Here is a 13,749-nt window from a genome sequence, read left to right on the forward strand (position 1 = left end):
AAAATTTTAACAACCACATAAATTTAATCCAAATCTTTATTTAAATGCACAGATTTGTTTTCGTTGTTCAGACAGCATCTCTTTGGCAAATGCCATTAAATTTGGAGTTACAGTCTTCAGAATATACCTGCTTTCCTGTTACGACAGCACAGCTCTCGTGATCCGTTGGTCCAATCATGAGAAAACTAGGAGATAAAGTATAGACATTAGAGCATTTATTTTATGTTTCTTAAAGTTTCCAGCCAAACTTGTGCAGGTAATTGTTCAGCAACCAAAATGTTGCATAGGTTCCAGAACAGACTCTTCTTTTGTTGTAAATGACTGCATTTGGGCACACTTGATTTGCTTGCCCTCCGTACCCTCCCCCCATAATGTCTCTCTTATCTGAGGAACATTGATTGCCACAGAAGCTCCAGCCTGAAGACTAGAAGCATCCCTGTCTCTTCCTTCCCTCTCAACCCTTGAATTGCATGTATCAGCAAGTTCTAGTATTCTACCTAGAATACTAGACTGGTCCTTATATCCATTCACTATTGGCCCAGGCTGCTACTGCCTCTCCCTTATCTTTGGTCACATACTTCTGACTGAACTTCAGTATCAGTTTTTATTTTTCCCATCTATTCATTCTTCACACAGCAAAATAATTTTCTATAAAAGTTGATTAGATATTAAAATTAAAGTTTTCTCTCTGTTTAAATTTTTTTAGAGAGGGAGAGAGAGGAGAGCAGAGAGAGAGGGGGGCAATCTTAAGCAGACTCCATACCCAGCGCAGAGCCTGATGGAGGGTGGGGACACATCCATCTCATGACCCTGAGATTATGACCTAAACTGAAACCAAGAGTCAGATACTCAATCTCCTAAACCACCCAGGCACCTCTAAAATATAAGTTTTTGGTAAATACTGCATAGTAATAGATATACTAATGAGAGTTGCAAAGCAATAACCCAGGGAGACAATTTTTTTTTTAAGTTAAAGTAAAAAACTATATAGATGACTTAAATTCTTCATTAACTTCAATAATATGATGAGGGAAATATGTGAAGAGAATATTTTTGGAGAGAGCTATCCTTTAACTATTCTTTCCAGTTGCTGACTACTATTTTTTTTTTTTTTTTAGTATTTTATTTATTTATTTGACAGAGCAAGAGAGCACAGCAGGGGGAGCAGTAGAAGGAGAGGGAGAAGCAGGATCCCCACCAAGCAGGCAGGGAGCCCAATGCATGGCTTGATCCCACGACCCTGGGATCATGACCTGAGCTGAAGGCTGACTACTATTTAAATATAAAAACCAAACACTATTACAACCAGCTGCAATATCATTTTTTCCTAAAATAATCAAATGAAAGCTTTTTCAAAGAGATAATCTACCTTAACAATATGTTGGATATCCAAAGGTTGGGGGGAGCCTAGGTGTTCCTTACTAATTTTTGCCCAAGATTGCTATCAAAGTAGGGCCAAAGAATGAATACCACTTCACACTTTAGTTTTATGTGCATGAAAGATGATAAAATCTGGAGAATGGAAGTATCTAGAAGCAGATAAATATCGAGACTGAGATGGACTATCATTCCATGGCCTTTGCTTTAAACCTGCCACAGGTCAGGTGCTCCAGTGATGTTTAAAGAAAACACGGACACAGAGGAGAACCTGTAAATGTATGTGACCCCTAAGAATTTTAAAACACTCTTACATGTATTACCTTATGTTGTTTACACAAGAACATTGTGAGGAAAGCTTCATTATTATTTATCACATAGATAAAGAAATTGATATCAACAAATTTAGGAGAATATTCTTTTTAAAAATATTTATAAATTTCAGAGAAAGAGAGAGGTAGGAGGGGTAGAGGGAGTGGGTGGAAGGGAATCCCAAGCAGACTTCCCACTGAGCACCAAGCCCAACACGGGCTCAATCTCACAACTTCAAGATCATGACCTGAGGTGAATCAAGAGTTGGCTGCTTAACTGACTGAGCGACCCAGGGCCCCAAGTTTAGGAGAATATTCTAAGGGCAAAATTTCAAACTCGTGCTTTCTGAGTTTAGCTCAAGAGATGTTTTTACACATTCCAGATGCTTTTATTTATAGGGGAATTTTATCTTTGCATTTCCTATATAGAATATAGTTGCTGAAAATTATTTTAATGAGATCTGAGTGTACTTAAAAATTATAAAGATGTTACCATTTCTCGTCCATTAAAATCTCCAGATATGAGCACTTTCTCGCCCTCCTTCTCATCATTAGTGAATAAGGAAGGAAAACAAAGAAAGAGAAAATTCTGAAAAAGAGAAATAGGGAAGGAAAAGGAGGAGCAGATAGAAAGAAAAGAAAGGAGGAAGAAAGATAACAAGACTAGAAAGCATGGAAGCTTATTAAAAATATCTTTCTTTCAGTAAAACAACATCACAGCTGCCATTCTTCCCCCTCAAATAACTACTTACTCATTTTGTTCCACAAAAAGTTGTTTGTTTATCCACATCCATTGTTTTCCTGGGGATGTACTATGTAGTCCAATCCAACCAGGATTTCCAGGTTTTAAAGTCTCCTGTATGAACTCCTATCAAGGAATTGGTATATTCATTTATTAATTTATTTTTTAAAAATTCCATGCCCTCTATAGAATAAGACAGTATGACAGGCATTGATAGAATGGTAAACAACCATTTCTTTCATAATGAATAGGTTTTAAAAAAAATGGTAATTACATTATGATTAATGAATGTTCAAAAACAATACTTAAGCCACCCACACTTCTTAGAATTGCACCCAGCAATTCTTCCTTGGTACTTAGATCCTGTATTTGATTCCTCACCAGCTCATTCAGAGTTTGGATCACTGGTAAATGTGCCTGTAGATTTGCACAATCGTGTTGACTCTCATTCCAAGTTTTAGAAGAAATTGAAAACTTGTAGCATTTCTCTTGGTTCAGTAGCCAGTCTTTTGGGCACAAATAATTATTTCCTGAAGGAAAATGTAGGAAAAAAAATTAGATTTTACAATCAATAAAGTGTGAATAATACCATATGTGATGAAAAGGCTGCTCCACTGGCAGAACAGGAATGATATTAACTCATTAATATGTATATTTCTGGCATGGAGGTAGGATTTTGGGTGAGGAGTTGGGGAGAAAAAAACATGTGAATTCTGAGTCCCATAATTAAAGGAAACAGATATTTAATATTTTTGATCATTTATAATTAACACAAGTAAGAACCTACTGCTTAAATCTCTCTACTGCCTGGCCTAATTCCTTTTCTTGGGGTTGTCCTTACAACCTCTATTTCATTTCTGTGAGATTACTTACCATTAGCATTACTTACATTATTGTGTTGGATACTTTGATCCTCCTATGCTTTTCGTTCACATGGTCTTAGACTTGAATAGCCTTCCCTTCCTTCTTCTTCTTCATCTAAATTAAACTTAAATTTTACTGCTCAATTGTACTTCCATCTCAAAAACAAAGTCTTTAACTGGTCATAATTTCTGTTGCCTCTAGACTCATAACAGTTCAGTGTCCTTTAGCAACAAGTGTATATTGCCCATGTCCTGGTCATATGTGAACATCTCCTTATCTTTTACCAGACTGGAAGGTTGTTAGGAGACTGTCATATTCATCTTTGAGTTTCCAATCATATAGCACTTTGATTATGGTTTTTAATTGTTGAATGATTGAATTAAATATCCATAAGTTAAAGCATGCCATATTTTTATTGCTAATATTTTAGTCTGTTATTTATGAGCCTAAATATTTGTAAAAATCTATTTTAGGAAATTGAATTAATATGTCCAGGTAAGATGGAAAATAAAAGTAACATCAGTACATATGACCTGAAGAAGACTATCAAGGAATAATTTTCAATATATAAAACTTCATATATATTCTTAACTCATTAATACATTCTGTGCTGGGCAAACATTGCCAATCCTGAATAACGGTAATTTTGCAAAATACTTGTAGACTCAGGATAAGCCTAATCTCAGTTCTACCAGTACATAGTTGTGTGTTAAAAAGTATAAGATAACCTCAAATAATACCTCTCAATTTATGATTTGAAAGGAGCTGTGTATTATTTTTGAGAAGGAGTCATTCGGACTCCTTCTGTGGCTATTGATAGAGTGGTCAATGAAGTATAGTTGTAAAGTTGCAAAACACACTAAAAATTCCCTAAATGATTAGTGTAATACCAAAAAAAAAAAAAAAGATGCAAAATGTGGATACTAATTGCCCAAAGGATTTACTACTATGAACTCAGGTTCAAGTGCCATTTTTAAAAATAAGAAGAAATATCCTGGGGGATGAAAATGGAATAAAACATTTATCAAGGGGGATGCCTGGATGGCTCAGTCAGTTAAGGATTTGCATTTGGCTCAGGTCATGATCCCAAGGTCCTAGAATCAAGTCCCATATTGGGCTCCTTGCCAAGCAAAAAGCCTGGCTCTCCCTCTGCCTGCTGCTCCCCCTGCTTGTGTTCTCTTTCCCTCTCTCTCTCTCTCTCTGTGACAAATAAATAAATAAAATCTTAAAACACACACACATATATTAAGCAACACTTTGTACCCATTCCTGTCTCAGATACTTTATATAATAACAACAACAAACACACACCCACTACAGTGGGTGATTTTCTAAGCACCTAACATATTTAGTTTTTAAAACTACTTTATTTTTTTTTTAAGATTTTATTTATTTATTTGACAGAGATCACAAGTAGGCAGAGAGGCAGAGAGAGAGAGGGGGAAGCAAGCTCCCTGCTGAGCAGAGAGCCCGATGTGGGACTCGATCCCAGGACACTGGGATCATGACCAAAGCCGAAAGCAGAGGCTTTAACCAACTGAGCCACCCAGGCGCCCCTTAAAACTACTTTATAAGATAGAAGAACATGTTAAATGACACCATGGACATCTGAGCAGAAAAATCCGGAAAGTGTGTGAAATCCCCTTTCTTTTGGTGTGAGTCAGACCTGCGAATATGATGGACTATCACTCCCATGATTAAATTATACATGATGGCAAGATAAGATTTTGAAGACTAGGGAAGGGTGTGAAGTCAGTCAATTTTGAATAAATGAAGAGATTCCCCTGGTGGGCCTGATTTAATGAGATACAAGATGTTAAGAATGGGCCTAGGCCATTTTTAAAGAGAAAGAAAGTTCCCATTTTCTTTTAAGAATTGGGCTTTCATGTCTTGAGAGGATATACAAGAGTGACACATGGCAAGGAAATGCAGGGGTCCTATGTAAGACTAGAGTTGCCCTGGATAACAGGCGGCAAGAATCAATGACTTCAGTCCTACAACTATAAGTAGCTGAATTGTACCAACCACCACATGAGCTTGCAAGAGGAATGTCAGGTTCAGAAACATGTGTGATCTTGTCAACATCTAAATTATAGCCTATGATACCCTGAATAGAAGACCGAGTTCAGCTGTGCCCAAACTCCCAACCCATGGAAAACTTGAGGTAATAAATAATTATCTTAAACTGCTAAGTGTGTGGTAATTTGTTACACATTCAGAGAAAACCAGTACAGGATATATAATGGTGTTGTGTTTGTGTTAAGCAAAAGGAGCCCTTAACTGTAAGAATTACATGCAGATATATTTAGATGTTAAATGGCATGATATCTGATCATTGCTAATGTAATCTGGTTTGGGAGAGTAATGTGGGGGAGATATAATTAATACTGATTATATACTGACAAATTCTGATGAGATTTGAAAGGTACATGGAGATTTATTACATAAGTCTCTACTTATGTAGAGACTTACATAAGTCTCTACTTACTTTATTTTATTATCTAATGTGCATTTCAGGCTGGTAAGCTGGAGACCCAGGGAAGAGGTGATATTGCAGTTTGGGTATAAGAGCAGTCTTATATACAGTATAAGGCCCAATTCCCTCTTCCTTTGGGAACCTTAGTATATTTTTCTCTAAAGGCCTTCAGTTGATCAGGCAAGGCCCACCCACAGTATGGAAGGTAGTCTGCTCAACTCAGAATCCACTGATGTAAATGTCATCTAAAACCTAATTTTACAGCAAAATCTAGACCAGTATTTGTTCAAATATCTGAGTACTGGGTGTGGCCTAGCTGAGTTGAAATTAAAATTAACCACCACCATCAATTTTTTTTTTAAAGATTTTATTTATTTTGACAGAAATCACAGGCAGGCAGAGAGGCAGGCAGAGAGAGAGGAAAGGAAGCAGGCTCCCTGATGAGCAGAGAGCCTGATGCGGGGCTCGGTCCCACGACCCCAGGATCACGACCTGAGCCGAAGGCAGAGGCTTTAACCCACTGAGCCACCCAGGCGCCCCCACCACCATTGATTTAATCTATATTAAATATTCTGTAGTTGGGGTATTATATCCCTATTTGAAAGTTTAGAAAAGTCATGTTTAATGACTTGGAATCTCTTCATTCAAACATAGGGCAGCATGTTACAAACAAAAACAAACCTTACCTGCTAGACGGCTGATATTTACTTTCTGGGAGAAATCCATTCTTTTATCTGTACCTAGTGTAAAGAAAAAAATATAATGAGAAACATTTGAAAATGTATAGCAATCTAGGTATGCGAGGATAAAAATGCTAGCACAAAACAAAGTCAAATAAAAATTTGAAGTCTCTCTCTTATACTCAGCTTCTACTCTTCTCTTTCCCCAGAATTAGCCACTTTTATCATATCTACTTTTTACTCTTTTAGTCACTGATCACAATCTAACTACTGTGTGCATTCTTGAACTTCATGTGTATAACTTTTTTATATACTATTTTCTTTTTCCAGCTGAACTTTTAAATTATTGTTATTTCTTCTTGGTCGAGACCTGCCACCCCAAACTCCTTTTTACTATATCAAGTTCCTTTAGCATCTTACAGCATTACTTATAGATTGTTTTTCATATAGACTGAAATCATTGCTTTCCAGGAACGTAGAAGAGCTGATAACCTGAAATGTCTTTTTATTACATTCTTGTGCTAGCTTCATTCTATCTAAAATCAGCACACACACTCACATACAAGCCTGTTTTATTGCTTGGAAATTTTTTATTACTTGATTACTCTTGTCTTAAACTTAAGTTCAGATTTGCTTATAAGTTTAAAGGCATTACTACAGTTGTGTCCTTGTATGTACATTTAAAAATTTGATGCCAAAAAAAAAAAAAAAAGATGCCAATTTGTTTCTCTTTGGGGAGAAAACTAATTCTTTATGTAAACTTTTAAGATCATATCTTTACCCTTGGTGTCCTGAAATATGATAAGGATTTCTCTCTCAACCTCATTATCTATCTATCATCTATCTATCTATCATCTACTATTTATAGCTATCCATCTATCTGTCTTCTATCTATATCTATTTACATATCCTATTCTAAATTTGGTAGGCTCGTTTAAGCTGGAAACTCATGGTTTGGGGTTTGTTTTTTCCTCCTTGAAAATTATTATTATTATTTCAAATCTACTTTTTCCTCCTATTCTATTCTTCTGGGAATTTATTAGACATTATCTTTCGGGATGGACAATATTTTGTGGTCTTGTCTCAGATTTCTTATATTTATTGATTTTTTTTCTTGATAATTTTCTCCTCACTCTAGGATATGTTATTAGCTACTGTGAATTTTTAGACAGAAAAAAAAAAAAAACCCACAGGAAATAGCTAAGCTATACAGTAAACCACTACATTACTTCCCCCTCCCACTCCAGAACCAAAATAAGGGGGCACATGCCTATTGCACCAACCACCACTCTCTAAGTGAAGAGCCCTAGCTTGTTCTAGTTGTGTATGTCATTGTTTTACAAGAATTTGTTTTTGTTTTTGTTTTTTATTTTGGCACGATATAGTGGCAAATGCTACTATGTGAGTGGAGTAAGCGGTTGTCAAGACAACAATCTAAAAGAGCATTCCTTAGAAGGTCTTCCAGCTAATTACTTTTCTTTAGATTTTTCCTTATAATCTATACTCTCCTCCCTGACAAAAGACTCCTTCCTGGTTTTGTCATGAGAAGTAGTTTCATTCGCATTGTGCTGTTGCTGTACTTTCTCTACAGTGCCATTCTCTTCATTGATTGAGAGCATTATCCCCTCTGCTTCTCATTTCCTTTCCAATTTTCTAGCCTTTCCATGTTCTGTGCTCTTATTAACTTATTCTAATTTTGATACCTTTTACTGGTCTAATCCAGAATCTTAGGAGAGAACAAATGTAAACATTTATAGTCAATATTTTGTTTGGAACTGGAAGCCATGGAAAATATTTTCAAACTGGTCAAAGTGTAAGCACAAACTTAATAGAAACACAAATATTGAAATTGTTACTAATTTGTTAAAATAATATCACTAGGAAAAAATATTGTCTCTATTAATATTTCATCAATGTGTCAAATTTTATTGATTTCTTCTCAATAGCATCTTTCTCTAAAGCAATGATTATTGCACCAATTATTTATTTTATCACTTATGTATTACAGAAAAGAGAACTGAGTCACAAGAGGTCAATGGTAACTTGTACATACCATATTTAATGACTAACAAGAAGCCATTTGTCCTGAAATTTAAGGGCTTTAAAAATACATAATAATTATTAGATATGTTCAACTTCCCAGAATCTCTGGTTAACAGACAATAATGCTTACTTAGATGGATTCATGAAAACTAATATTAGTCACCTAATATTGATTGTTAAATAGGTGGAGAATTTCATATTATTAGAGTTTGATTTCAAGTAAAAGCTGAACATATTCGAAGGATATGATTGGTTGACAACTTCCCAGCCAAAATGCTGTGCCAAGTACAGAAAAATTACATTGAATAGAGTATTTATTTAGTCTTAGAAATACCTGATATTTTCCCCTGGTGTATTGGAAAAAGACAAAAACAAACTTTTCTTGCCCAATACAAAAATAAACCCTTTAGGTCTTTGTCTCCCTCAGAGAGAGTGCCTTGGGACTCATTTATTTTAGATCTCATCAAAGACCACCAGAGTTTATGTTTCCATGACAGTATTATATATAAAACAGAACCCATGTTAGCCCTACATTTTAAAGAATGACTCTTTCAAGAGAAAAGCAGAAAATTACAGAAATCCATGAAATGGTCTAGTTGTTTCCAAAAGAACAACTATAGATTATGTACAATAAATATCACTTCAGGGGGAGGGGGAAAGGTGCAGAAGTACATTTAAAATGGTTTTCAACAGGTCCTTTGTATTTTTTAACCACTACATTGTTACATTTAAATCATTATCTCTGAAAATAGTACCAATGAACACATACTCTTTTTCTAAAACTGTATCACCAATGTTTCATAAAATAAGTCAAATTTTCAGTGGAGCCTCTTCCTAAGAAAAGATGTTGAATAAATGTTAATTTTATATTTGATTGTTTCTTAATTTTTCTTAAATTTCAAATAATTTTAAATATAACATATACAGCTGATCAGTTTAATTTATCAATTTGGGACCACAATGTGGAGTTGATCTTAATATTAAGAAGAATTAAAAATCAGGGAGCCTGGGTGGTCAGTTGGTTAGGAGTCCAACTCTTGCTTTTGGCTCAGGTTGTGATCTCAGAATGGCAAGATCAAGTCCCCTTTAAGCTCCCACTAAGTGGGCAGTCTGCTTGAGATTCTCTTTCTTCCTAGCCCTTTGCCCCTCTCTCCACTTGTGCGTCGGCTCTCTTTCTCTATCTCTCTCCGAAATAAACAAATCTTTTTTTAAAAAGAAGAAGTAAAAATCAATATTTATGTCCTAAAAGCGCAAAAGTAAATAAAAACTCCATACTTACCCCAAAAGTTCAGGCAAATCAGTGTGATCATGAAAATAAGGAACCCAATACAGCCAAATACTAGCATAAGACAATGATATCGTGGATACAGGGAGAAATCTGAAATATTGAGAATTTTTTGGTGACTTTTAGAGCTCACTTGAGTATTCACTTCGTAAACATTTCCCCTGTTTATTTTTATTACAAAGATAATCATGTTCATATGACACTAAAATTTGACTAATTGAAAATTTGAAAATGCAATGCAGTTACAGTCCAAAATCAAAGAGATGCTACTGTTATTTAATATGTTGGGTTGGATTGTCATTGCCTTGCTTTGTTAATTATTTGGTGATGTTTTTGATGACTTAAAAATGATATTAAATTATATATGTATTATATATAGTGTAAATACTTTATGAATAATGTAGAGTGTTATATATTATATGTATTTACATTAATATATAAAATATAATAGAAATATATATGTTATATTGTCTTTATACAATACTATATATTATATAATATAAACATATTATATAAATGTATAATATATAGAATAATTCTACATACAATAATTCTAGATAAATGGAATTGTTTTACCTAACATTATTTTTGAATTGTTCATTGCCAAGTGCATATATGTTATATGTGTTACTTATTTTAATGATCCACTGTTAGAAATTAAAGAAGGAAAAATACATTTATCGAAGTTCTATTATGTACCAATCACTAAACTGGTAATAGTCATCATGTTATTTCACTTTTATATATGATATATTGTATTTTCCTGGCTTGAGTTTTTGGACAGGAATCAGTGTCAATCTAAGTATCATAGATCTCTGATTAATGGTGCTCATATAGAATTATATAGAATTTATGCCATAGTACTCTTCTTGGATCAGAGTTGGCAGGAATGATCTCACAGAGGAGGAAACAGGAAGCATCCAAAGACATTGAACAGGTCTATAAATATATTATTTTTCTCTTTCGATTGTATGTATTTGCTTCTACATCTGAGCATTTTTTAATAAGTTGGATACAATCCAGCCATTCCAGCCAATTTGTCATCCTGGTGGCCAAAGAGAAAGTCAAATAATCTGATATTCAGATAATTATTCCCTAGTTTTTATTAGCTTATAAATAAACAAGCTCTTAATATCAAACCTTGGTTATGCATTTCACAAATAATTTATCTTCTAAGTCATAATAAGAAGTGCTGTTTTCATGTGTATGTTTTACTTTCATTTTATAGTTTATTTTTGTTTTTGTTTTTTTTTGTTTGTTTTTTTGTTTTGTTTTTTGTTTTTTGTTTTGTTTTGTTTTGTTTTTGTCAGAGAAAGTGAGCACAGGCAGAGTGGCAGGCAGAGGCAGAGGGAGAAGCAGGCTCCCAGCTGAGCAAGGAACACGATGTGGGACTCGATCCCAGGACACTGGGATCATGACCTGAGCCAAAGGCAGCTGCTTAACCAACTGAGCCACCCAGGCGTCCCTCATTTTATGGTCTTAATGCATCTGATTTTATGTATAGTATACACTCATAGAATGTCCTGTATGTAGTAAAGCCTTTGAAATTTACCAACCAATTGTCTGTATTACAGAATAAATCCAAAATAAGTTTTGCTTTTTTTTTTTTTTTGCCTTGCCTATAGGTATTCCTTCTGCTTAAGCAGAAGTGAAAAGAACTCCACTTTAGCTGATAATCCTCAAAATACATTTCTGCAGTTTTATGAGAGACACCAAACCTAGGCATACAGATCTGCAGTTTGCTGATTCCATATTTGCTAGAAAGGGAAATGTTAAACTCATTCCAAAATAATATTATAGCTATAAATTAAAAATCAGTAATTTTTAATATAAACCAAAATATGCATATATATATAAAGTCAAGTGAACAGAGAGCTGTGTACGTGGAGTGCATTGCCCTGGGCAATTCTGAAATTGCTATTGGCCTAAATGAAGTAATATTAAGAAGTCACTCTGTGAAACCTGTTATAACTCCTGCAAGATCACCATTGGATTATCTATATCTGCTTTCTAATGGGAAGATTTTCTTTTTGGATTCAGTGTCAAGATTAATTCATATTTGTCTTAAGCATGGATGCAACTTCGACGCAGCTGAAAAACTGGCAATGTTTCCCTTACTCATCAAAACAGAGAAGCTTAGAAACAAATTTATAACAAGCACGAACATGCTGAATTACATACTTTTGCTTAGTTGCAGGCCTAATTCATGTTTCTAGTCCTGTCCTTCTTTCTCTCATAATTTAAATGGATGTTTACTTCATATTTTATGTACATATACTCAGACTTTATATATTTTTATTCACTTTATTATAAGGTGGTTTAGAAATCACAGAAAAAGTCATTAATAATTTAGTTTAACATCTACATAAACAACCACAAGTGAGGTTGGCTTTATTATAAGTAAAAATTATGAGATTTAAGAAGAAAAAAAGATTTCCTCAAGGCCACCCATTTCATCTGCAGGGCTTAAAATACAATTTAGCCACTTCGACTCCAATGGTCAGCTTTTTACTACATCAGTCTAAGTTACTAATTAAAAAAGGTGTGTTTGCTTCTTGATATTTGGAAACAAATAGTACATGAAGAGGTTCAGCAAGAGTCCAGATGGCAGAGCTGCAATCTGTGATCAGCAATTTCAGATTCCTGGCCCATGTCATCCCAGCTCAGATCATGGCTATTTCAACAGGATTGCTTTACAAATTTATTGCAGACAGAGTGAATTTAGACATCAGTATATTATTGTTGATTAAACATTTCTACAGAACCTGGGACAGATCTGAAAACACACAAACACAGATAAAATATAGCAGTGTCTATATTTGTGTATAAACACAAATATAGCAGCAGCTCTAAGTAGTGAAGATTAGTTTTAGTTTGTCCTTCTCTCATTTCCAATAGACTATTCTGCCAATCATATGGATCTTTTGTGAAGAATAAAAAGTACAATCTGTATACATGAAAATGATTTTTATGCTGTAGAATACTCTAGAACCACTGCTACTCCCACCATTAGCATATTTTTACCTTCCCTGTGTGGCAGGTATCTTCATGTCAATATCATTCCCAAATAATCGCTCCTAAAAATCTTGTATTTTATAAGATGAATAATCTCTTTTAAAATACTATTTTTGACCTTTTACTTGAAAGTTACACTTTTTTTCTTATGCTATAATATTGAGGGGATTACACATCATTGTATTAGCATTTCACGTGGCTGCAAAAATACTGCATTTTTCAAGTTTTTGTGAGTCTAAATAACCTATCTTAGACAATGTATGAATTTTTTAAAGTCCCAGAATGTAGTTAATTTTAACTCTTTTAAATATTCAAAGATAATAATCTTCTTAAGAGAGTAATGCAATTTCAAGCTGGAGTCAGAATGAAGGAAGATAATATTCCTACCTTTAGGCCTCTGTCTGGATTTTAAAATATTCCTGTAATCCAATACCATATAGCCATCTTCATTTTCCATCTATGTGATATTACCCAGAAAACAGTATAAAGAAAATGGAGAATAGTGTTAGCCTTAGGTATTTCTCCAAGGCATAATGTACCAAAAGCTGAAAGGAAGTCCAAAAATACTCAAAATTTACTCAGATGTGGGCAGTTAAAACCACACAGGATGCATTGGTAAAATACAAATATATAGCCATGTTAATTTCTGGCTAAACTTCTGTATCCTCAAGGTAAAGGTGGCCATATTATTCTATTTCTTCAACAGATATTTATTATGCATTTATCATGTACCAGTCAGCTACCTGCAGTGTATTTAAGAACATAATAGTGAAAAAGATAAAAATACTTTCTACGCTCATGTCCTTTATATTCTATTAAAAGAAGAAAATGAAATAAGCCAAATACATGCCAAACAAATGAGAGAACAGTGTCTAGCTAGCTAAGAATAAAAATTTTAAACTAAAAAAATTTAAATACCCATTTTGCTATTTGGGGGCATGTCTGACTAATAGAGT

General features: G+C 34.2%; 1 protein-coding gene across 2 annotated transcripts; it reads right to left on the reverse strand.

Moving 5' to 3' along the window:
* Window positions 1–18: 18 nt before the first annotated feature.
* KLRF2 (killer cell lectin like receptor F2) lies at window positions 19–13,318 on the reverse strand. 2 transcript variants are annotated; one of them, XM_059186159.1, is made up of 6 exons: window positions 13,181–13,318; window positions 9,773–9,871; window positions 6,457–6,510; window positions 2,812–2,960; window positions 2,441–2,556; window positions 19–185 (listed from the first exon to the last, which is right to left on the reverse strand). In XM_059186159.1, exons 1-6 carry the CDS (start codon window positions 13,248–13,250, stop codon window positions 68–70), a joined length of 606 nt encoding a protein of 201 aa, XP_059042142.1. In that variant the 5' UTR covers window positions 13,251–13,318; the 3' UTR covers window positions 19–67. The 2 variants fall into 2 exon arrangements, with proteins under 2 accessions (XP_059042142.1, XP_059042143.1); XM_059186160.1 differs by lacking the exon at window positions 9,773–9,871 and having other exon boundaries at window positions 13,181–13,312.
* Between the last annotated feature and the right edge of the window lie 431 nt (window positions 13,319–13,749).

This window comes from Mustela lutreola, chromosome 8, assembly GCF_030435805.1.
Source record: "Mustela lutreola isolate mMusLut2 chromosome 8, mMusLut2.pri, whole genome shotgun sequence".
NCBI lineage: Eukaryota > Metazoa > Chordata > Mammalia > Carnivora > Mustelidae > Mustela > Mustela lutreola.